The sequence below is a fragment of the Crinia signifera genome, chromosome 7, assembly GCF_055691185.1.
Source record: "Crinia signifera chromosome 7, ASM5569118v1, whole genome shotgun sequence".
Taxonomy (NCBI): Eukaryota; Metazoa; Chordata; class Amphibia; order Anura; family Myobatrachidae; genus Crinia; species Crinia signifera.
Genome location: NC_139223.1, coordinates 158,447,680 through 158,474,097, shown reverse-complemented (window position 1 = coordinate 158,474,097; position 26,418 = coordinate 158,447,680). Strand labels below are relative to the sequence as shown.

Below are 26,418 nucleotides of genomic sequence, written 5' to 3'. Positions count from 1 at the left end.
TCCAACACATAGTATGCCCTGCAGCTGGGCCTCCAACACATAGTATGCCCTGCAGCTGGGCCCCCAATACATAGTATGTCACGCAGCTGGGCCCCCAATACATAGTATGTTACGCAGCTGGGCCTCCAATACATAGTATGCCGCGCAGCTGGACCCCCAATACATAGTATGCCGCGCAGCTGGACCCCCAATACATAGTATGCCGCGCAGCTGGGCCTCCAATACATAGTATGCCGCGCAGCTGGGCCTCCAATACATAGTATGCCGTGCAGCTGGGCCCCCAATACATAGTATGCCCTGCAGCTGGGCCCCCAATACATAGTATGCCCTGCAGCTGGGCCCCCAATACATAGTATGCCCTGCAGCTGGGCCCCCAATACATAGTATGCCCTGCAGCTGGGCCCCCAATACATAGTATGCCCTGCAGCTGGGCCCCCAATACATAGTATGCCCTGCAGCTGGGCCCCCAATACATAGTATGCCGCGCAGCTGGGCCCCCATTACATAATATGCCCTGCAGCTGGGCCTCCAATACATAGTATGCCACGCAGCTGGGCCTCCAATACATAGTATGCCACGCAGCTGGGCCTCCAATACATAGTATGCCATGCAGCTGGGCCCCCAATACATAGTATGCCGTGCAGCTGGGCCCCCAATACATAGTATGCCCTGCAGCTGGGCCCCCAATACATAGTATGCCCTGCAGCTGGGCCCCCAATACATAGTATGCCGCGCAGCTGGGCCCCCATTACATAATATGCCCTGCAGCTGGGCCCCCATTACATAATATGCCCTGCAGCTGGGCCTCCAATACATAGTATGCCATGCAGCTGGGACAGAGAGTGACAGCAGAGACAGGTAGAGGGACAGCAAAAACAAAGTCAAGGAGAGTGACAGTATGGACAGAGTGACATCAGGGACAAAGAGTGATGACAGATTAAGTGACGACAGGGAAATACAGGCAGCAGGGTAAGATGACCTTACCTTAGGCTGTGATCCTGCGATGGCCTTGCAGAGGAGGCTGGGTTCGATGGCGATGGTTTGGAGGTGGAGGCTCTGGTCAGCAGCAACGTTGAGGAGGAGGCTGTGGTCGGTGGTGGTGTGGAGAAGGCTGTGGTTGGCTTTTGCGGCGGTGCAAAGGAGGCTGTGGTCGGGACAGTGAGAGTGACAGCAGGGTCAAGGAGAGCGACAACAAGGACAGAGGGACAGGGAGAGTGACAACAGGGACAGACAGAGAAAGACAGCAGAGACATAGGGACAGGGACGGAGAGGGACAACAAGGAGAAGGACAGCTAAGAAACAGAGATGGGCAGGAACATAGTGACGGTGGGCACACGGAGAGGGACAGCGGGGACATAGACAGCAGGAATATAAAGACAGAAAGTGACCACAGGGACAGGTAGGAGAGCTGGGCCACCCCACGCCACATATGGGCACAACAGAGACCAGTGCGGATCATCTTACCTGGCGGGGATCCCGCTGTGGGCAGCAAGAGGGAGTAGATTCGGGACCACAGCAGGAGGAGGGCCCTTTGTGCGGTGGGCAACATAGAGGGGAATAGAGGTTCACCCTGGTGGGTGGGGAGAGGAGTGCGCAGGGCCTGCCTCTCTAGCTGGATGGGTAAGGAGTGTGGGGCAGAAGGACGAAAGCTCTGCAGGTGGGGAGAGGGGTATGGAGGTCCACCCTGGTGAGTGGGAAGAGGGTTGTGGAGGGAAGCCTGTTTTGCGGCTGGTGGGTGGGGAGAGGGGTATGGAGGTCTGCCCCGGTGGGTAGGAAGAGGGATGTGGCGTGCTGTCAGGTGGGGATGGTGGGAGTGGAGGTCCACATCCCAGGGGCAGCCATCAGTTTCCATCAGAGGGAATCCCCCCAGGGATATAGTGATGGGTGGGGAGCCACTGGGCGATAAGAAGGGAGGGTGGGGAGCGGAGTTACATCCACTGTGCAGCCGCCAGGTGGGACCCGCTGTCCTGCCATAAGGTGAGGAGGCTCGGGCTGCCGCTGTTTGCCTGATAATTGTCACCCACAGTGATCGGGACACAGCCTCCATGAGCTCCTCCACTTCCCTACAGGCATCCGGTTCAGGAGCTGGCTGCTGCAGCTGCAGACACAGAGACTCATGTCTGCAGAGCTCCGCACTCAGAGTTCATAGCCGCAGATGGGTGGACTGACTGCTGGCTGCACTGATGTCACGCAGCTGCAGCACCGCCGCCGCTAGCTGACCCTGCGGCTGCACTGATGTCACGCAGCACCGCCGCCGCTAGCTGACCCTGCGGCTGCACTGATGTCACGCAGCACCGCCACCGCCGCTAGCTGACCCTGCGGCTGCACTGATGTCACGCAGCACTGCCGCCGCTAGCTGACCCTGCGGCTGCACTGATGTCACGCAACTGCTAGCTGACCCTGCGCTTCCTCAGAACTGGCGCATGGTCACCCCGCCGTGCACCAACCGCCGGCTAAATAATTTAATAAAAAGCGTGTGTGTTTGGACAGGCCCGGGCCCTGGTAAACTGTACCCGCTCCCCCTCCCTCTCGGCAGCCCTGGTCACAACACACCCTGCTAGGGGGCAGAAAGCATGCCGAGTGAATAGTTGTATAGCACAGGATGGAGGAACCATGGGGTACAACCGTGTAGTTCAGAAAGATAGTGTCAAAATAGAGTAAAGAAAAATAAATGCAGAGTTAGGGTAAGTAGTGTGAGAAGCAGGTGTAGATGGACATATACATTGCACAGAGAACTGATGTGGATTCCGGCACACTGAAATGGATTCAGAGAAATATGACTTGTGATATTATGGTGAACAGAAAGTACTGGCTATGCCCATACACGGCACAATTATTGTATACAAGGTTTTGCAATGAGATGAGATGAGATCTGGTACAAAAAGTATGCGCAGCACATACTTTTTGTACTAGATCTCATCTCATTGCATTGCAAAACCTGTGTGATCAATGAGATGAGATGTGATATTGTATACAATAATTGTACAGTGTATGAGCACCTTTAGAGACCTGCAGGTAGGTAGCTCAGTGAGGGCCGTCCAGGCTGTGCATTCAGTGTGAGCATCGGTGTTAGAGACCTGCAGGCAGGGAGCTCGGTGAGGGCCGTCCAGGCTGTGCATTCAGTGTGAGCATAGGTGTTACAGACCTGCAGGCAAGGAGCTCAGTGAGTGCCGTCCAGGCTGTGCATTCAGTGTGAGCATAGGTGTTACAGACCTGCAGGCAGGGAGCTCGGTGAGGGCCGTCCAGGCTGTACATTCAGTGTGAGCATAGGTGTTACAGACCTGCTGGCAGGGAGCTCAGTGAGGGCCGTCCAGGCTGTGCATTCAGTGTGAGCATAGGTGTTACAGACCTGCAGGCAGGGAGCTCAGTGAGGGCCGTCCAGGCTGTGCATTCAGTGTGAGCATAGGTGTTACAGACCTGCAGGCAGGTAGCTCAGTGAGGGCCGTCCAGGCTGTGCATTCAGTGTGAGCATAGGTGTTACAGACCTGCAGGCAGGGAGCTCAGTGAGGGCTGTCCAGGCTGTACATTCAGAATGTGTTGGAGGTGGAGAAGTCCTTAGCTCACTGTTGTACTGTATGTTGATAGCAGTATGTTTGGGTAATATTAGAAGGTAGATGGGTGTCCTCCTGTCCTCTCCTGTTTATCTCCGGGATATCTCCAATATTCTTATTAATATTTCCTCACACTTTACATTACACACTTAACAACACAGCCGCACATGGCAACCAGCTGTCCAGATTCAGATTAAATATCTCAGACCTATGTCTGGCCCTTTTTTTTTTTTTATTTTTTTTTTATTTGCGTTTTTATTTTTAATTTGCAAGAAAAATTTTACAAGACAAATATACAAAAGACAAATATACAAAACAACAACATGCTTGGCCGGTCACGACCCTTCAACAGCCCTCGCCGAGGGGAAAAGGAAAAAAAAAAAAAAAAAGCAGAGAAAAAAACAAAAAACAACCCCAATATTCCTAAAATCAGCTGCACTTCCAATGATTTATTCCGTTTTTGCCCTAGCCGCTCACGTCTCGCCATAATTAACAAAAGCTACACTGTGATGAAAAATAGAGGGAGAAAAAAAAAAATTAAAAAAAAAAAGGGAATAATACGAAGGTGTGCAAAGGAACTGCAATTAAAAACGTGATATCTGAACCTGTTATATTATTAACGTGCATGATCGTGTTGACTTGGAGCATCTAAATGCTCATTCTGTGCTCTAGTAATACCTATACTCAAATCCTATTTAAATGCCCAGTGAATTGATTAAATATATATCCCATACGGGGATATTGACTAAAAAACCTATAAACGTGATTTAAATGGAAAATCTGAAAGCCAATACGGTGATAAAAATTACATGATTCTAATACATAAATATCATAGTGCTGGTTAAAGATAGAACAAAGAAAAGGATACAGTTATAAAACATAGTGAATTAATTGCCAATATATATTCATTTATAATTATAATTCTTTCATAATTCTTAGCGGCACTTCTAAACACTAGAATGTGTTGGAGGTGGAGAAGTCCTTAGCTCACTGTTGTACTGTATGTTGATAGCAGTATGTTTGGGTAATATTAGAAGGTAGATGGGTGTCCTCCTGTCCTCTCCTGTTTATCTCCGGGATATCTCCAATATTCTTATTAATATTTCCTCACACTTTACATTACACACTTAACAACACAGCCGCACATGGCAACCAGCTGTCCAGATTCAGATTAAATATCTCAGACCTATGTCTGGCCCTTAATTGATAGCCCCACCCCATACCTCCCAACAGTCCCGATTTTAGCGGGACAGTCCCGATTATCAGGGCCTGTCCCGCTGTCCCACCCGCGGGCGGCAGTGTCCCGCGGTGTGGGGGGGCTGTTGGGAGTCCCCCCTGTCAGCTGCTAAGCAGCGGGGAATAAACGCTGTGCGCATGCGCACAGCGTCTATTCCCGCAGCCAGGGGGCTGAGGGCATGGCTAGAGGCTCACAGAGCCTCTGGGTCATGCCCCCATAGCGGCAAAATGGGGGCGTGGCCTCGCGGTATAGGCCACGCCCCCAAATTAGGTCACACCCCTCGAAAATTTCGGCGCGCAGCAACAGCGTCCCGCCTGCTGAGCTGCCAAAGTTGGGAGATATGCCACCCACAGCAAAAGGTTTCCTGCTAACTGTGATAAGGGAAAGTCCAATACACCCCCCACTAATACAATGTCCTTTCCTGCCCAAATACAGACTACACAAATACAAATGTAAGTTTTTCACTATCCAATTTACCAGCAGGGTTTTGTTACAGCAGAAAAAAAATCACTATGCACGGATGCTAGGAGTAAGAATCCAATTTACCAGCAGGGTTTTGTTGCTGCTCAGCTGGGCCCCCCAATACGTAGTATGCCGCTCAGCTGGGCCCCCAGCCCCAGGGCAGTGGGCAATAACATGTACGGTACTATGTGTATGAACACAATATGTTTTGTTGTATCATGAACCAACAGCAAAGGCTCCAAGAGCTCAGTGACTGCTTTCTAAGCACCTCCGCTACTCCAGCATCCGCTCTCAACAGCCTGGTGGTATCCTGCGCATCAGCCGTCAGTTTCCGAGTCACGGCTACGTGTGAAGCAGGAGCTTTGTCACTCAAGAAAGTGATGAACTTTTATTCTGGCTCTGTGAATGATGCAGGAGGTCCGATTGCTGTCGGCCCTGTGGCACATGAAGGACTGAGGGACATCCGAGAAGAACAAGTGAAGCTGGAGTCTATGCAGGGCAAGAAAAGTTCCAGTCTGGTGGATATACGAGAGGAGGAAGCGGATGCTGGGAGCAGAAGACTCTCCCTGCCAGGACTTCTTTCCCAAGGTAATCTACATCCAGCACGGTCCAAGTGACTAATGCTGGATACACACCAGGACGACAAGGGTCTGATCCCATCAATCTAGATCCAATTCTGACTGATTGGATGTAGATTGTGTGGTGATTAGGCCCTTTTCTGTTCTGGTGTAGACCGATACCGATCCGATGCGCGGTCCCGCGGGTCGGTCGTTATTCAGATCCTACCTGCAGCAGGTAGGGTCTGGAAACGACCATACTCCCGGGTGCGGGTCGCCATCGGATCGGACCCGCTCACGGTGCACATCGTGAGCGGGTTGGAAGAAACACTGATGACCCGCTCACGATGTGCATAGTGAGCGGGTCGTCCTGGTGTGTAAAAAAAAAAAGAGAGAAATCTGTAGGCGTAGGAGAGACTCCTAGGGGTCCTCCGCAGTCCACAGAACCTGGCACTTAATGGAATGAATTAAGTTTTCAAAACAGATGTAAATCACAAGTAATCGGATTTCTCTAGGTTAGCAGCTGCAGCAGGTGCAAGTGAGTCTGCTTGTGACCCACTCAGAAATTGCAAGAACGATTGGTTTTGCACTTGCGCTGCTGGGTCTAGATAGATACTTTGTGAACCACGCTGAACAAAAGGACACCTGGGCACATTTTAAATATCACAATTAAATTTTTATATATAAAAAATATACATTAAAAGGTTTTTACATACACATAGACAAAACATTTTTATATATATGAAATAAAAAAGGCAGATACCATATAATTATTTATAGCTTCTCATATGAGAAATAGCACTTGAATGAAATAATAGCCAGCTCCAATCGGGTCACGTATTAGCAAATATGAAATGGATTTCAGGAGCACTGAGAAATCAATGCATCAGCCAAGATGTTAGTAGCGGGGGGCAGTGGGTTAGAAGAATTGGGAGAAGGTGCAAGCCAGAGCAATTTGTTAGAGATGTTAGGAGCAAGATGCATGTAGCCTGTTAGCGCGTGTAACGCCAGATGATAAGAGTCAGGTAGCGCAGAGTCTCCTTGTATTATGCTTACCCTCCTTGATGGTTGATTGTGGAGGGACGGGGAGCCCAATGACACGGTGGCTCGACCCGGTGCACGTGATGTGCTGGCGTCCGTGGGTTGATTCTCCTGTGGGATACGGCAGGTGGATAAGCCGTGAGATGGGCTTGCTGATGCTGGTGGCTGTAAGCACTGAGGTGGGCTCCAGAACGAGCAGCGGCAGTCAGTCCGATAAGCCGGCTCCGTATGCAAAGGATCGTGACATCAGGAGTGGGTTGGCTCGGGGGTGGAAGTGACGTCGACGCGTTTTGTTCCCTAGGCAACCGGGAACTTTTTCAAGACGATTACTACACGTCCACCTCTATGCTATTTAAAGGCATCTGCATTACTACTTAATTGTCAATTAATGTACTTAATAGCCATGTGACATTAACAACAAGTGTGCCCGGTGTCAAAAAACATAACCGTAAGCTACAATACGAGTAACATATAATAACAGCCATTCAAATGGTGGAATCTTGTGAGCATATGGTTTTAAAAACCTTTTTACAGAGAAGAATCATATAATTAGGTTCAGCTAGAGACTTGTTATTTAGCATTCAGGTTTGTTTTTTAGATGGAATCTTCTATAGATCAAGGTTCATTTAATACTGACATATTGAAAACAAAGTCGTAAATAAGAGAGAGAACATTTAGGGTATTATATCTAATTCTAATCAAAGTTAGGGTAGATTTAATTAATTAGTTGATTATTCGAGAAAATGTTAATCAATGGTCATTTCAAAGACCTATATATCAGAGTTTACATTCATTAATGATTAATTGCAATCCATGATTTTTTTTTATTTATTAGCAGAAATATAATAATATATTGGTAAAAATTGACATTAGACTCTGGAGTCTTAATGTATATACTGTAAAAGACGAGAGAGGACAGAGAAAAATAGAGAAATCAACATATGGTTTTACTATATCATTATTTCTTGTAAGGTTAAGCAGTCATGTAAGTCCATTAGCAGATAACTATACTGATCGGGTCAGTGTGTGGGGGGTGTGGAAAGTGGCGACTGCAAACCCAAGGCATCATGGAAGCCCCAAGTACCTTGGGTAGAAGCCGGTCTCCCCAGCCCGAACACAGTGGTCCCATATTCTTTGTAGCATAACTATGCTGAATTGTTAGAGGGATTTAAGGAGGGATAATAAACCTAATGAAAGAAGGAAGAATAAATATATAAGGGAAAAGAAAAGCTATGTATAAGAAGAAACAGAGGAGTTATTTTTAATCTAAAGATCATGGAGAGTTAGTCCATACAAGTAAGATCCAGGGCTTCATTCAGACCTAGGGGGCTGAGAGTATCAAGTTTAAAAATCCAGGAGGATTCATCTATACAGTTTCCTAAACCGATCCCCCCCTCTTTTAGTATTGGTGATATGGTCTATGCCCATAACTGTGAGGCCACTTGGGTCTCCACTATGATGTTCAGAGAAATGGCGTGGAATGCTATGATTAACCGCTTTTTTCAGGATATTATTACGATGTTCTCTGAATCGGGTCTTTATACTGCGAGTTGTTATCCCGACGTACTGCAGTCGACACGGGCATTCAAGAATGTAGACACCGTATTCTGTATCACAATTAATAAAAATTTTAATATCAAATGGTTAGGTAAGAGGCTGGGAGAAATATGATCTTTAATATTTCTATTCCTTTTAAAAATTATTCTGGGTTTCAAACCTACAGTTGGAAGAATTTTATCGTATTTGAGGATCTCAGAGTTTTTCAGAATAATCTTTTTGATATCTGCAGATTTGGTATTGAACTTTGATATAAACAGAGGAGGATTTTGATTCAGATCTATGGACTCTTGTATTGTCGTTTTAGATATTAGTAGGTTATTTCTTGCAGTGGTTTCTGCTATATGGGAGGCCTCCTGGAGAAGAGGTTCAGGGTAGCCTCGTCTCCTAAAGTGACCAAGCATAGAATCAGACTAGTTTAAAGTCACTGTCAAGTGTGCAGTTTCTGCGAATCCTTAGTAATTGGTTTTTAGGAATATTAGAAATCCATGGTCTATAGTGACCGCTGTCATAATGTAGATAGTTATTTGTGCTAGATAGATTTAATGTATTTAATTATTGGAAATCACCATTTTGATTGTGAATTGAGAAGGCAATATCCAGGAAGTTAATTGATGTGAAACTAAACTGGTTGTAAGAGTTTAAATTAAGAAAATTAACAAAATCCAGTGCTGAATCGTGCCCCCCTCTCCAAATAATAAATTGATCATCAATGAAACGGCCATAGAGGACCAGATTCTCTCTATATGGACCGCCCCATATAAGTTGTTCTTCGAGGCGGCCCATATAGAGGTTTGCGAAACTAGGCACAAATCTGGTCCCCATGGCCGTTCCAAGCTGCTGTAAAAAGTGGGTGTCTTCAAAAATAAAGTGATTGTGAGTGAGGATAAAGTGGATGGAGTCAAGAATAAATTGCTTTCTCACTTGTGTTATTGTATTGTCATGATCAAGATAGTGATTAATTGCTTTTATACACAAATCATGTGGTATATTTGTATAGAGTGCCTGGACGTCCAGGGTTAGGAAAGCCCACCCGTCCGTCCAGGGCAACTCATGAGTTTTATTCAAAATGTGTAAAGTGTCTTTAATATGAGAAGAAAGAGAAGTGACGTAATTCTGAAGATGAAAATCAACAAAATGTGATAGGTTAGATGTGAGGTCTCCCGGGAGGTGTAGTGAGATCTTTGTGAATTTTGGGTAAAAAAATAGAAAGTAGGTGTAACCGGGTGAAAAGGAAATAAGAATTGTGACTCCTCCCTGGATATTGCGTTCTCAGATACAGCTTTATCTAAGATCATCTTGAGCTGAGATTGGTAAAGAGGGGTGGGGTTAGATGGTAGGCGCTTGTAATAACGTGAGTCGTTAAGTTGTCTGAATGCTTCAGAGTGGTATGCTGTCCTTTCCATCAATACCACCCCACCCCCTTTGTCAGCCTGTTTTACTACTACTGACAAGCTATTTCTCATATGAGAAGCTATAAATAATTATATGGTATCTGCCTTTTTTATTTCATATATAATTTTTTTGTGTGTATGTAAAAACCTTTTAATGTATATTTTTTATATATAAAAATGTAATTGTGATATTTAAAACGTGCCCAGGTGTCCTTTTGTTCAGCGTGGTTCACAAAGGAACGGAATCTGGTGCGCTATATAAGAAACTGCAAATAAATAAATAAAATAAATAAGTATATATCTAGACCCAGCAGCGCAAGTGCAAAACCAATCGTCCTGGTGTGTACCCCGCATATGCCTTACTGTTATCCAGAGCGTGAGGTAAGAGCTGGCCTCTCCATACTTTATAATGTATGAATTGTGCGTATTTTGTTTGTAGTGTCTCCAAGACTCCTGAGGAAGGCTGGGAGGGCGCGGATGAGAACTGTGGCCCTGACACCCACAAACAGCGGAGAGGCTGATGTATTGCTGCCATGCTTAAGGACTGAAGTTTGGAGTTGGGGACGAGGAAAAGAGGGACAACTGGGGCATGGCGATGTCTTGCCGAGGTAAGCAGTCCTCTTATCATTTGGCACCAACAGGTGTGCTGCAGTCCAGTCCTGGGAGACACTGCTCTAATGTGAGTCTGAGACACAACATGATGTGACAGCACCAGGGGACCATGCTGTTTGTTTCGTATGCAAGACTTGTATATCTTTGTGTAACTGGGTTGTTTAATCTGTATATGAAGTCCTAAGAGGCAGATTTGTTCCATACTAAGTTTTTTGGTACATATACAGCATGTGTCAAATATCCAATTAGTCAGCCCAGTCTCCTGATGCATCATAGTCAACTCCGGTATATTACTCTGCACGGTGTACTGAGGCTGGATGTATGAGGAATATCACGCTGCATGGTGTACTGAGGCTGGATGTATGAGGTATATCACGCTGCATGGTGTACTGAGGCTGGATGTATGAGGTATATTACGCTGCACGGTGTACTGAGGCTGGATGTATGAGGTATATCACACTGCAGGGTGTACTGAGGCTGGATGTATGAGGTATATTACGCTGCATGGTGTACTGAGGCTGGATGTATGAGGTATATCACACTGCACGGTGTACTGAGGCTGGATGTATGAGGAATATCACGCTGCATGGTGTACTGAGGCTGGATGTATGAGGTATATCACGCTGCATGGTGTACTGAGGCTGGATGTATGAGGTATATCACGCTGCATGGTGTACTGAGGCTGGATGTATGAGGTATATCACACTGCACGGTGTACTGAGGCTGGATGTATGAGGTATATCACGCTGCATGGTGTACTGAGGCTGGATGTATGAGGTATATCACGCTGCATGGTGTACTGAGGCTGGATGTATGAGGTATGTCACGCTGCATGGTGTACTGAGGCTGGATGTATGAGGTATATCACGCTGCATGGTGTACTGAGGCTGGATGTATGAGGTATATCACACTGCACGGTGTACTGAGGCTGGATGTATGAGGTATATCACGCTGCATGGTGTACTGAGGCTGGGTGTATGAGGTATATCACGCTGCATGGTGTACTGAGGCTGGGTGTATGAGGTATATCACGCTGCATGGTGTACTGAGGCTGGATGTATGAGGTATATCACGCTGCATGGTGTACTGAGGCTGGGTGTATGAGGTATATCACGCTGCATGGTGTACTGAGGCTGGATGTATGAGATATATCACGCTGCACGGTGTACTGAGGCTGGGTGTATGAGGTATATCACGCTGCATGGTGTACTGAGGCTGGGTGTATGAGGTATATCACGCTGCATGGTGTACTGAGGCTGGATGTATGAGGTATCTCACGGTGCACGGTGTACTGAGGCTAGATGTATGAGGTATATCACGCTGCACGGTGTACTGAGGCTAGATGTATGAGGTATATCACGCTGCATGGTGTACTGAGGCTGGATGTATGAGGTATATTACGCTGCACGGTGTACTGAGGCTGTATATATGAGGTATATCAAGCTGCACGATGTACTGAGGCTGGATGTATGAGGTATATCACGCTGCACGGTGTACTGAGGCTGGATGTATGAGGTATATCACGCTGCATGGTGTACTGAGGCTGGATGTATGAGGTATATCACGCTGCATGGTGTACTGAGGCTGGATGTATGAGGTATATCACGCTGCATGGTGTACTGAGGCTGGATGTATGAGGTATATCACGCTGCATGGTGTACTGAGGCTGGATGTATGAGGTATATCACGCTGCATGGTGTACTGAGGCTGGATGTATGAGGTATCTCACGGTGCACTGTGTACTGAGGCTGGATGCAGGAGGTATATCTCGCTGTACAGTGTACTGAGGCTGGATGTAGGAGGTATATCACGGTGCACTGTGTACTGAGGCTGGATGCAGGAGGTATATCTCACTGCATGGTGTACTAAGGCTGGATGTATGAGGTATCACACGCTGCATGGTGTACTGAGGCTGGATGTATGAGGTATATCATGCTGCATGGTGTACTGAGGCTGGATGTATGAGGTATCTCACTGTGGGCCAGATGCACTAAGCTTTAAAAGTGATAAAATGGAGAGTGATAAACAACCAGCCAACCAACTCCTACCTGACATTTTTCAAACCCAGCCTGTGACAGCTGATTGGCTGGCTGTTTATCACTCTTTATTTTATCACTTTTGAAGCTTCGTGCATCTGGCCGGCTGTGTGGTGTATTTATGGTCTAGATCAGAGGTTCTCAAACTTCCCGACCTTCTCAGCATGGGGTCGCGACTCCATGTTACTGACCATCAGGCTGACTTTTCTAATCTCAGTCAGTGCTGACTACACATATGATGTGATGACCTTCTGCAGTAACTTGCTGGGGTCCTGTAATTATTTATATTGTATGATGGAGTCCAAGATCAAAATAGTTTGAGGACTCCTGGTGTAGATGGATTAGGACAAATCTGTATTACAATCATTTAGTACATTCATTTATTTATTTATTTACTGTGAGGCAGTAATGCTAACCACTACACCGTCCGTACTGCCCATAGTACATTTTACATTTCAGCTTTATCATGATTAAAATCTTTTTGGTTAAACATAATAAAACATGTATTCACTGATTTCTTTATATAGGTTACAGCCGCTTTGTGTCCGGAGCATGGATGGCAAAGAGGTGGTACAACTGGCAGCTGGCAGTCACCATTCTGTTGCACTTACGGCCAGGGCGCAGGTAACATTGCACTCATGGAATACTTGTTTTTGCTTCAATTTACTTTATTTGGAGGAGGAGATGGAGAAGGGGGGGTGGGGCTGGGAGGAGGAGGGGAAGGGAAGGGGAGGAGGCCGCTGATACCCGGAAAGGGCTACTGGTAAAGCTGGGGGGGTTCCAACAAATATACCAAGCTACTGTGCTGAGGACACAAAAAGAGAGATTCCCGCACCAGTACTTTTATATCACTTAGACGTGATCCTCTTCCCCTAGTTATTTTCGAAAGTTAGGGAGATATAATCTTCCCTAAAATTAGTCTGGGGGGTGCTACCCACTACTGTATAGTTAGACCTAAACTATACTTTTAAATACTGTGCTGAGGAGCTTATGTGCCACTAAATATTAACTCATGAAGTGCTGACGCCTCTATCCCTCACTAACCCGATGAGTAATGAAGTGTCCTCCAGTTAAAGGAAATAGAAATATGCATTTCATGTTTGTATATCAGTAGGGAGGTGCATCTTCCCCCCTACCTCCTCCTCTCCCCCTCCCCGGTGGCTGTGGGTGCAGGGTCGCGGCAGGCCGCGCAGTGTGTGGTCCGGGCTGCGTGAATCGCCTGGGGGCTGTGGGTGCAGTGGCGGGGTGGGCAGTCCGCAGTGTCCGGGAAGCGCTGAGTGAGCGGACACTAGTGTGGACAGCGGAGGCAGAATTTTACGCAGATCCCCGGGAATTTTACATGGGATAAATCGTAAAAAAAAAATATAAAAAATGGCACATAAAAAAAATTTACTTTCTGGAATGAATGGTTTTTGGAATTATTTGAATAAGGGATTCTCAACCTGTACTACCTCTCCTTCCTGCCCATGCTGCCCTCTCTGCCACCTCTCTTATACACACAGTAGGAGCTGCAGTCTGTAGCAGGATGTGTGGTCCTGTCCTCTCTTCCCTGCTGCCCATGCTCCCCTCTCCGCCACCTACCTTATACACACAGTGGGAGCTGCGGTCTGTAGCAGGGTGTGTGGTCCTGTCCTCTCCTCCCTGCTGCCCATGCTGCCCTCTCTGTCACCTACCTTATACACACAGCGGGAGCTGCGGTCTGTAGCAGGGTGTGTGGTCCTGTCCTCTCCTCCCTGCTGCCCATACTCCCCTCTCCGCCACCTACCTTATACACACAGTAGGAGCTGCGGTCTGTAGCAGGGTGTGTGGTCCTGTCCTCTCCTCCCTGCTGCCCATGCTGCCCTCTCTGCCACCTACCTTATACACACAGTGGGAGCTGCGGTCTGTAGCAGGGTTTGTGGTCCTGTCCAATGTTCCCTCTAATTTTACGAAGGCTGTGTGAGGCTAAAGATTTTGGCTGTGCAACTTTGGAAGGAAATTTACATTTTTGTGCATCACATATATATATATATATATATATATATATATATATATATATAACTGGAAAATGACGTTCAGCATTAGTGTTAACTTTACTTCAAAATGATATTAAACATTTGAACATTCAAAACACAGCACACACTGTAGTTAATGGGTGAAACACACAATAATGGAGTCCACAACTGCAAAAATGGACCACTGCTGCTTTGTGCGCTCTGTTGTAATGTCTGTGCGCACACTCGTCGAGGGAACACTGGTCCTGTTCTCTCCTCCCTGCTGCCCTCTCTGCCACCTACCTTATACACACAGTGGGAGCTGTGGTCTGTAGCAGGGTATGTGGTCCTGTCCTCTCCTCCCTGCTGCCCATGCTGCCCTCTCTGCCACCTACCTTATACACACAGTGGGAGCTGTGGTCTGTAGCAGGATGTGTTGTCCTGTCCTCTCCTCCCTGCTGCCCTCTCTCCCACCTACCTTATACACACAGTGGGAGCTGTGGTCTGTAGCAGGATGTGTTGTCCTGTCCTCTCCTCCCTGCTGCCCTCTCTCCCACCTACCTTATACACACAGTGGGAGCTGTGGTCTGTAGCAGGATGTGTTGTCCTGTCCTCTCCTCCCTGCTGCCCATGCTCCCCTCTCTGCCACCTATCTTATACACACAGTGGGAGCTGTGGTCTGTAGCAGGATGTGTTGTCCTGTCCTCTCCTCCCTGCTGCCCTCTCTGCCACCTACCTTATACTCACAGTGGGAGCTGCGGTCTGTAGCAGGGTGTGTGGTCCTGTCCTCTCCTCCATGCTGCCCTCTCTCCCACCTACCTTATACACACAGTGGGAGCTGTGTTCTGTAGCAGGATGTGTTGTCCTGTCCTCTCCTCCCTGCTGCCCTCTCTGCCACCTACCTTATACACACAGTGGGAGCTGTGGTCTGTAGCAGGATGTGTGGTCATGTCCTCTCCTCCCTGCTGCCCATGCTCCCCTCTCTGCCACCTACCTTATACACACAGTGGGAGCTGCGGTCTGTAGCAGGGTGTGTGGTCCTGTCCTCTCCTTCCTGCTGCCCTCTCCGCCACCTACCTTATACACACAGTGGGAGCTGCGGTCTGTAGCAGGGTGTGTGGTACTGTCCTCTCCTCCCTGCTGCCCATGCTGCCCTCTCTGCCACCTACCTTATACACACAGTGGGAGCTGTGGTCTGTAGCAGGATGTGTGGTCCTGTCCTCTCCTCCCTGCTGCCCATACTCCCCTCTCTGCCACCTACCTTATACACACAGTAGGAGCTGCGGTCTGTAGCAGGGTGTGTGGTCCTGTCCTCTTCTCCCTGCTGCCCATGCTACCCTCTCTGCCACCTACCTTATACACACAGTGGGAGCTGCGGTCTGTAGCAGAGTGTGTGGTCCTGTCCTCTCCTCCCTGCTGCCCTCTCTGCCACCTACCTTATACACACAGTGGGAGCTTTGGTCTGTAGCAGGGTGTGTGGTCCTGTCCTCTCCTCCCTGCTGCCCATACTCCAGTCCCCGCCACCTACCTTGTACACACAGTGGGAGCTGCGGCCTGTAGCAGGGTGTGTGGTCCTGTCCTCTCCTCCCTTGTACACACAGTGGGCCTTATACTAGTTCACTCTTTGTGACAAAATCCTTCTTAGATGGACAAAACCATGTGCACTGCAGGGGGGCAGATGTAAAATGTGCAGAGAGAATTAGATTTGGGTGAGTTATTTTGTTTCTGTGCAGGGTAAATACTGGCTGCTTTATTTTTACACTGCAATATAAATCTCACTTTGAAGTAAAACCCCACCCAAATCTAATTCTCTCTGCACAAGTAACATCTACCCCACCTGCAGTGCACATGGTTTTGTCCATCTAAGAAGGATTTGGTCAGAAAGAGTGAACTAGAATAAGGCCCAGTGGAAGCTGCAGTCTGTAGCAGGGTGTGTTGTCCTGTCCTCCCTGCTCCCATGCTCCCCTCCTCGCCACCTACCTTATACACGCAGTGGGAGCTGTGGTCTGTAGCAGGGTGTGTTGTCCTCTCCTCCCTGCTCCCATGCTCCCCTCCTCGCCACCTACCTTATACACGCAGTGGGAGCTGTGGTCTGTAGCAGGGTGTGTTGTCCTCTCCTCTCTGCTGCCCATGCTCCACTCCCCGCCACCTACCTTGTACACACAGTGGGAGCTGTGGTCTGTAGCAGGGAGTGTTGTCCTGTCCTCTGCTCTCTGCTGCCCACTCTGCCACCTACCTTATACACACAGTGGGAGCTGCAGTCTGTAGCAGGGTATGTGGTCCTGTCCTCCCTGCTGCCCATGCTCTCTGGCCTGCCACCTACCGTATACACACAGTGGGAGCTGCGGTCTGTAGCTGGGGTTGTTGTCCTCTCCTCTATGCTGCCCGTGATCCCCTCCCTGCCACCTACCTTATACACACAGTGGGAGCTATGGTCTGTAGCTGGGGTTGTTGTCCTCTCCTCTATGCTGCCTGTGATCCCCTCCCTGCCACCTACCTTATACACACAGTGGGAGCTATGGTCTGTAGCTGGGGTTGTTGTTCTCTCCTCTATGCTGCCTGTGATCCCCTCCCTGCCACCTACCTTATACACACAGTGGGAGCTGCGGTCTGTAGCAGGATGTGTTGTCCGTTCCTCTCTGCTGCCCGTGATCCCCTCTCTGCCACCTACCTTATACACACAGTGGGAGCTGCGGTCTGTAGCTGGGGTTGTTGTCCTGTCTTCTAGCTGCAGTGGAGTAACTGGTTCTCTTGATGTGACATATGTGAGTCACTGATGACACAGCATGGCATGCTCCCAGCCTATCAATGATTGGTACATGGACTCCTAGTTCTATGGATTGCAGTGAACTGGACAGTGCACCTCCCACTGAGAAGGGCAGCACTTGGTCAGCTAATTCTGTCTATGCCCCTGAAGCACATGCCCCCCTATACTCTAGACCAGTTTTTCCACTGTACAGAATCCCATCCTATCCTGAACTTCATGTTTATTGAGTTCTGTTGGAGAAAAAGTGCTGTATATATAAAAATTATTACTTTCTAATCCTTGAACCAAAAGTTAAGGACATTGATGCTTCAGAGCAGGTGGGTAATCAAATAATAAGCCACCTGTGCTCATGCATGGACATCCCATCTCTGAGTTTGCCAAGAGCACCTGGTTTAGGAAACTTTTAGATTGTTAGTGTGAAAAAGTATATGGGGCAAGGGATTGAGCCTTTAAGAGCCCCTACAGGCAGCTGTGATGGGAAGGAAGGTGGAGGTAATGACCGAGATGGTTACAGCAATAGGATGGAACCATGGAACTAAAGTCCCCTCCGCTATTCTGTTCTCTATAGATCCCGGCCCAACACACACATTACATTATATGGCCAGAGTCAACTTCTTGGGATGTGGGCAGCGGACATTCCAACATAGGGTCCCATGAATTGATGAGGAGCCCATGTGTGGTATAGTACTGTAGGTTCCTGGTCTGTAGCCACTGAATATTCACATTGGATCTTAATATTATTGGGCGTATATATAGATTTCACAGCATTACTTGTAGCAGCGGCTCAAATCTTTTTTTTTTTCTTTCTTCAGGTTTATTCCTGGGGAAGTAATATGTGTGGGCAGCTGGGCCACCTGCAGTCACCAACAACGATGCCACGTCTTGCTCAGGTACGTGGCAATGCAGTGTGTGTGGATGATACGCACAGTAGTTTATATGAAGTGTGTTACTTGTACATAGTGTATTGTTATGGAGAAATATCATTGCTGCTCCCTTGGAGACTTGGGCCTTTATTCTGGTTCACTCGCAAAGGCAAATTCCTTCTCAAATGGACAAAACCATGTGCACTGCAGGTGGGGCAGATGTAACTTGTGCAGAGAGATTGAGATTTGGGTGATTTATTTAGTTTCTGTGCAGGGTAAATACTGACTGCTTTTTCTCTTTGTCCACTAGGGGGCACAGGAATTCACGCTGGGGTATGAGAGGTGAGGTAGCAGAGCGGGCACCAAAGGGTTACAAAAATGTACCCAGTATGCTCCCTGCCTCCCTTCTCCCCCATACCCCGCCCCATGACCCTGGGTCACCAGTTTTTTCTTTGGTGCCAAGGTGTACCTGTAGGGTATGTGTGAACATACTCTCTCCGCAGGATGTGGAGAATATCTGTTCCAGATGTTCTACGCCGCATGAAGCAAATCCTCCGTCATTGCGTCCTTCCCAGCTGGAACCAGCCTGGGCTTCGATGCTGACACAGGTAATGATGCAGCTTGTTGACCGCTTGTTAGCCCCACCTGCACCCCCTTTGCCCCTGCCCCCTATTGCAGCGGCCAGCGCCAGTGTTGGGGCGGTTCCTTCTTATGTAGAACCCCCTTGGATGCAATCCTTTGCGCAGTCTGTGCAGGGGTTGACGGCTACTCTGGCAGGTGGGGATTCCAGGAGGCAGCCTAGGCAATGGAGCCCCGCTTCTCTTTCTGCTGATGATTCTGATTCGGATTCCATCTCAGGAGGGAATTCTGGCTCTTCTGATGCAGAATCCGCAGTTGCCGACGACACTTTGTCTTCGACGGAGGTGGAGTCACTGGTGCGGGAGGTTAAAGCAGTCCTTCAGATGGAGGATGAGGCTCCTGCCCCTAGAAGCAAGGCCCCGCTTTTTAAGCATCTTAAGAAGGTATCGGCCCAGTTCCTGCCTTCTGCCCCTATGGAGGATTTATTGGAGACTGCATGGTCTCAGCCTTCTAGACGGTTCCAGCTTTCCAAGTGCCTTACTACGTTTTATCCTGTTCCTCCCTCGGAGAGGGCTAAGTGGGAAAATCCTCCTCCGGTGGATGCTCATGTCGCACGACTAATTCACACCTCAGTACTGCCCATTCCGGACTCTTTGTCTTCGAAGACTGCTTATTTGCAGGTGGGGGCCATAACGCGTCCTACCCTTGCCTCTGCATGGATTGCCAAAGCAGTGTCTGAGTGGGCGGGCAAACTGGAGAGGGGTTTGTCTGACGGCACTAGTCGTAGGTCGCTGCTAGCTCACGCTGAGAACATACAAAAGGCTAGTATATATTTGGGGGAGGCTGCATTGGAGGGTGACGGACGGGGTCCCGACAGTCAGGATCCCAACAGGCATTTACCCGACGTCGGGATCCCAACTGTCAAAATATCGACAGCCGGGTTCCCAATGGCCGTCGGCTGTTTTCCCTCGTGGGGGTGCACGACCCCCATAGAGGAGAATAGAATAGGCGAGCGCAAGGGGCTTTGTTGCGCTCGCCATGCTGTCTGGGTCTGGCCAGTCGGGATCCCGACTGTCGAACCCCTGTACCACACCCGCACTGGATTCTGGAGTTCTGGCCTCAGCCGCCACGGTTGCAGCTAGATGTGTTCTGTGGCTAAGATCTTGGTGCGCAGATAACAATTCTAAGAAAGCGTTAGAGGCTCTCCCTTTTCATGGAGATACTCTCTTTGGTCCCGAGTTGGAAAAGATTGGCGGCGTCTAAGTCTGCATTCTTGCCCTCTGCAGCACCCCCGCGACAAAAGACCACATTTCGGTCCTTTCACCCCCAGGGCAAAGTCAGAGGTCAGCCTACCTCTAGATTTCCCTCGGCCACTAAGGCAACCAAGCCCCGCACCAAGCAACCCTGGGCTACCAGACTGCCAGCGGCTAAGCAGAATGACAAGCCTGCAGATTGACGGGGCAAGCCCCTACCTGGGGGATCCCAGGGTGGAAGGCCATCTTCTGTCCTTTGCGCCGGGGTGGTGGGACACCATGATGGATGCTTGGGTCAGGGAGGTGGTCTCCAGGTGCTACGCCCTGACATTCCGGTTCCCCCCTCCTCAGCGTTTTTTTCGAACGGGTCTCCCAAAGGATCCGGCGATGTAGCAGGCACTACAGCTTTCTATCCGCTCTCTTTTGGACTTGAACGTCATTGTTCCAGTTCCACTGGAACAGAGGTGTCAGGGGTTCTACACCACCCTATTCCTGATGGACAAGCCGGGTGGTTCTCACCGCCCTATCCTAAATCTGAAGTCACTCAATGTTTTTCTGCGAGTGACGAAGTTTCGTATGGAGTCTCTTCGTTCGATCATTCTCTCTCTGGAACCAGGGAACATCATGGCCTCGCTGGATATGCAGGATGCGTACCTGCACATTCCCATCCATCAGAACCATCAGCGCTTTCTGAGGTTTGCCCTTCAGGACGAGCACTTCCAGTTCAGGGTGCTACCCTTTGGTCTATCCACGGCTCCCAGGGTGTTCACCAAAGTGATGGCGGTCATGGCTTGGGGGTTCGAATGATTCCATACCTGGACGACCTCCTGATTTTGGCCAAATCCCCAGACCAACTTCAGAGTAATTTGCAGTTGGCGGTTACGCTTCTTTTATCTCACGGCTGGAAGATAAACTGGAGGAAATCGTTTCTTACGCCTTCCCAAAGGATGCTTCACTTGGGAGCTCTTCTGGACACTCGGTTGCAGAGAGTGTATCTTCCAGAAGACAAGATCCACTCCCTCCAGAGAAAGATTCACTTCCTTCTAGTCACAGAAGGGTGTCGGTTCACAAGTGTATGGTGGTGTTGGGCTCTATGGTTGCTTCCTTTGACATGGTAGAGTACAGTATGTGCAGTTTCACTCGCGCCCGCTTCAGCTTTACACTCTCAATTGGTGGACAGGAGATCATACTCGTCTAAGGAGTCAATTGATCACGCTGCCCCCGGAGGTTCGCCTATCTCTCACATGGTGGTTAAAGACAACCAACTTATCTCAAGGCCGCCCATTTTGGATTCCAACCTGGGTCTTGATTACGACGAATGCCAGCCTATGGGGCTGGGGAGCGGTCTGCAACTCTCAATCCTTTCAGGGTCGCTGGACTGGTCAGGAAAGTTGTCTTACGATCAATGTACTGGAATTGAGAGCAATCCTTCAGGCTCTTCAGAGTTTGGGTTCCCTCATCCGAGGGTGCCTAGTAAAAATCCAGTCCGACAACGCCACAGCCGTGGCTTATATCAACAGACAGGGCAGAACACGCAGCAAGGGAGCAATGAAGGAAGTCTCCAAAATCTTCAGATGGGCGCAGAAGCATATTCCGGCGATTTCCACAGTCTTCATCCCAGGGGTTCTCAATTGGGAGGCGGACTTTTTAAGTCGTCAGGACATCAACGCAGGGGAATGGGAGCTCCATCCAGATGTCTTTGCGTGGCTGACATCCCAATGGGGGGTGCCGGACACAGATCTGTTGGCGTCCAGACACAATTTCAAGGTTCCCTGGTACGGCTCACGGACAAGGGACCCCGGTGCTTTTCTAGTAGTTGCTCTCATGGCTACTTGGCCATTCCGTCTCGTTTATGCATTCCCCCTGTTTCAACTTCAAAAAGGAGGGAGGAATGATGATCCTAGTGGCCCCAGATTGGCCCCGTCGAGGTTGGTATGCAGATCTAAGGAACCTGTCAATGGCGTCTCCTCTGAGGCTGCCTCTACGTCCAGATTTCATTTCTCAGGGTCCGTTCCTACACCCGGACCTGAGCCGCCTGGCTTTGATGGGCTGGCTGTTGAGATATCCCTCTAGAGGGATAAGGGTTTCTCGCCAGGGGTCATCCATACCATGTTGCGTGCCAGGAAGCCTTCTTCAGCACAAATTTACTATAGAGTCTGGAAGTCTTATTTCTCTTGGTGTTCATCCAGAGGTTTCCGACCTAGAGTCTTTCGAATTTCTCGCCTATTGACGATTCTTCAGGCAGGCCTTGACCTGGGTTTGCGCCTGTCATCTTTAAAGGTACATGTGTCAGCCTTGTCGATCCTGTTTCAAAGAAAATTGGTTTCTATTCCGGATGTTAGGACCTTTTTCCAGGGGGTTCTTCATGTCCAGCCTCCAGTGATCCCACCAGTAGCTCCGTAGGATCTCTCCTTGATTCCAGGGCGCTTCAATCACCTCCGTTTGAGCCTCTAGAGGAGGTGCATCCGAAGTGGCTCTCCTGGAAGGTGGCCTTCCTCTTGGCAATTTCTTCTGCACGAAGGGTATCCGACCTAAGTGCATTATCATGGAGACCGCCTTTTCTGGTATTCCACCCTGGCAGGGTGGTTCTTTGTAGCAAACTGGATTTTCTACCAAAGTTGGTGTCTAAATTTCACCTTACCCAGGAAATTGTAGTGCCTTCTTTTCCTGGGTCTTCAGAAGCTGAGGCTTCTCTTTATGTAGTCCGTGCATTGCAAATTTATCTTCGCAGGACTAAGGCGACTCATAAATCAGATTCTCTATTTGTTCTTTATGAGGTCAATAAGCAGGGCTGGCCCGCTTCCAAACAGTCCTTGGCGAGATGGCTCAGATCAGTGGTTCGTCAAGCTTATCTTTCTGAGCAAATTACTCCCCCGGAGGGGGTTACTGCACATTCTACCAGGTCTGTGGGTACATCCTGGGCCGCTAGTCGAGGTGCCTCGGCGGAACAGCTCTGTAGGGCGGCTACTTGGTCCTCCTCCCAGACCTTTATCAAGTTTTATGCTTTTGATACTTTTGCATTGGCTGATGCACAGTTTGGTAGACATGCTCTTTCCGCAGTCCAGGAGGGGACAGCTTTAGGACGTCCAAGCATGAATTCCTGTGCCCCTAGTGGAAGAAAAAGAAAATAGGATTTATGGTTGATAATTCCCTTTCTTTGAGTCCATAGGGGGCACAGGATGCCCTCCCAGACGCACCTGGTAGCGGGGCTTCCTATGTAGGGAAGTCTCTATTCCATGGCTCTAGGGCCTGTATGCTATGTGTGCGTGTGTCCTCTTCCTTCTTCTCTGGCTCTGCTCCTACCTTGGGCTTGCTAACTAAACTGGTGACCCAGGGTCAGGGGGCGGGGTATGGGGGAGGCAGGGAGCATGCTGGGTACATTTTTGTAACCCTTTGGTGCACGCTCTGCTACCTCACCACTCATACCCCAGCGTGAATTCCTGTGCCCCCTATGGAAATAAAGAAAGGGATTTATCAAGGTAAGACCATAAATAAATATAGATCTCACTTTGAAGTGAAACCAAATCCAAAATCTAACTCTCTCTGCACATGTTAAATCTGCCCCACCTGCAGTGCACATGGTTTTGTCTATTTGTGAAGGAATTTGCCTTTGCAAGTGAACCAGAATAAGGGCCTTGGTCTAGTGTACAGTGCCCATCTGAATACCCTGTTCTTCCCTCTTCTCGTCCTTACTCACTACATGAATGCTAAAATGATGCTAGGAAACTACTCCAATAAATCCACATTACTCTGCCCATAGTAGTGCGGGGTCTCTGGTCCCTGGGGATGTAGTGTCTCCTTCCCTGCTGACCACAAGTTCAATCCTTCCCCTGCAAGGCCAGAACCAAGGTCTGTACCTCTGTCCTATTGGTCTAATGTGGCCAACACAAGGGGGACAGTGGAACAATGTTGCACAATATTGATACTGAAACAATGATATTCTTAAGTGCCTTTACTTCAAAAAATTGGGTGAATGCAAGTAGTAATTAAAAATTCATAAAAGGTAATGACAGCCCTAATGTTGTCAAATCTTGTAGTACCGTGCTCTAGTCTGTTCACCGGACCCTAAGCTCGTATGCCAGACGGGTAGCAGCGGTCTCCTGATTTGCACAATGATTTGGGGAATGATCTTCAATATATACCCAATGTCTCTGTCACAGTCATAAAATGTATCTGAGTACGGCGTCCCGCTGATCAGATATACATAATGTAGTCTTCCTGTACCCCTTTTAAAGCCTGGTGGTATTCTGCGGGTTTTCGGAGGAGGGATGAATGGTGCAGTTTAGGATTGCCGGCGTCTCTTCTGTTTGCCTCCGGACAACCTGGGTGCCGCACGTGTGTGGAGACACTGTGTTCGCTGACCGCTGATGGTTTCCGGCGGCTACAGGGACTCAGGATAGTCGAGCGTGGCGTTCCGGCCAACAGTGTTGCCGTAGGCGCCGCCTCACTCACTCTGTCCAAGATCCCTCCTGCCTCTCTTGTCACTCACAACCTCCTACTTACCCTTCCTCACAATCGATCTGGCTCCTGTTCAGCTCCAATGGGTTTTCTGGGCTGTCACTGTTTAGCGTGTGGGTTTGTGCTTCCCTGGCGCCTGGTTGGTGGGTTTGTTCTTCTCCAACGTGTTTCAGCTCGTAAGCCTTCTTCAAGGAGGTTTGTGCTAAGGAACCGTCTGTGGGTTTTAAATGTCCCTCTCTGGTCTCTGATTGGTTCCAATTTGGCGCTTCTCATTGGTCTGCATAGGTGTCTATCATCAATTAGATTTTTCTCATTGGTCTTCCAATTTGGTGTTTCTCATTGGTCTGCATATGCATCTATCAACTAGCTGGTGGGTTTGATCTTAGATTTTCTCTCCTCTATTTGCCATGATACAATATCATTAATGATCTGTACAGGTCATTCATTTGTACAGATCATGAATGAACACATTGGGGGAAATTTACTAAGATGTGTTTTCTACTTCACATGTAATGTTGCTATGGGCAACCAATCAGAATGTACTTCTTATTTATTTAGAACCCTCTAGAACAGGCATGTCCAACCTGTGGCCCTCCAGCTGTTGTGAAACTACACATCCCAGCATGCCTTGCCGTAGTTTTACCATTCCCTAATATCAAAACTGTGGCAAGGCCTTCTGGGATGTGTAGTTTCACAACAGCTGGAGGGCCGCAGGTTGGACATGCCTGCTCTAGAAGATAGAAGACAGGATCTGATTGGTTACCCATAGCAACATCACTTGTGAAGTAGAATACACATCTTAGTAAATTTCCCCCAATGTGTTCATTAATGATCTGTACAAATGAATGACCTGTACAGATCATTAATGAACACATTGTATCACAGCACAAACCTCCTTGAAGAAGGCTTACGAGCAGAAATGCGTTGGCGAAGAACAAAGCCACCAACCAGACACCAGGGAAGCACAAACCCGCACACTAAACGGTGACAGCCCGGAAAACCCACTGGAGCTGAACGGGAGCCAGATCGATCGTGAGGAAGGGTAAGTAGGAGGTTGTGAGTGACAAGAGAGGCAGGAGGGATCCCGGGCAGTGAGGCAGCACCTATGGAAACACTGTTGGCCGGAACGCCACGCTCAACTATCTTGAGTCCCATTAGCCGCTGGAAACCATCAGCGGTCGGTGCACACAGTGTCTCCACACACGTGCGGCACCCAGGCTGTCCGGAGGCAAACAGAAGAGACGTCGGCAACCCTAAACTGCACCATTCACCCCCTCCTTCAAAAACCCACAGAATACCACCAGGCTTTAAAAGAGGTAATACTACGTTCCTGCAAAGTCCATCAAATAAAAACGAAATCTATTTCTAGAAGCACAGTACTAAGATAGATCTGAAAGTCTTAGTGCTCCACCTGCAGATGACTATAATGTATTGCCCTCTATATGCCCCTGTCTATGCTGTACGCTCAGCATCATTGTCATTGCTCTTAAGAAACCCAGATGTGAAAACTCCAGTTGGGGTAATGCGTTGTAATGGCTGGGCCTGTTTCTCTGTGCTCCATGTAGGTGTGTGAAGGTGACGGGGTGTGGAGTGTAGCCACCGGGCAGGATTATTCTCTCTTTCTTGCACATGGGAAAAACGAATTTGAGCCCATGGTCTACTGCAGTGGGCTGAAAGCATCTGACAGTCCCAGTGGCATGGGCAGAAGTCCGATACCAGTGCAGCTCACAGAGTTCGATAAGGTGAGTAAATAGTCGCTAGCTGTGGGAATAAGCAACAGGCGGCACACGGCTCTGGGGCGTTCCGCTCTCCAACTCCAGGGCCTGCTGAAAGCCAACCACGTGACTTGGGACTTTACCGTGGCTCGGCGACAGGAGGATACTTAGGGTAGGTAGTCCCTGGGTGCCAGGAGGAGCTGTGTCAGAGAGAGGCCACCTCCCATGGGAGTACCAACCACTCTACAGAATCCAGCCCGCCCCGCTCCCCACATTCCCATCCCAACCAGCAGCAGCAGGTGCCAGTGCCATGTCTCCAGCCCAGCAGTCCCAGACCTGGTTCCCCTCCCATGTCCAGGTCAC

The 26,418-nt window shown here is 48.8% G+C and overlaps 1 protein-coding gene across 2 annotated transcripts in view; it reads left to right on the top strand.

Moving 5' to 3' along the window:
- The window catches only part of ALS2 (alsin Rho guanine nucleotide exchange factor ALS2), a 149,021-nt gene that overhangs the window by 29,964 nt on the left and 92,639 nt on the right, over positions 1-26,418 (top strand). For both annotated transcript variants that reach the window (XM_083154087.1, XM_083154088.1), the window contains exons 5-9: positions 5,481-5,838; positions 10,239-10,407; positions 12,975-13,071; positions 18,000-18,077; positions 25,906-26,082. In XM_083154087.1, coding sequence (XP_083010213.1) covers positions 5,481-5,838; positions 10,239-10,407; positions 12,975-13,071; positions 18,000-18,077; positions 25,906-26,082 — 879 coding nt within the window. The remainder of the gene's footprint in view (positions 1-5,480; positions 5,839-10,238; positions 10,408-12,974; positions 13,072-17,999; positions 18,078-25,905; positions 26,083-26,418) is intronic.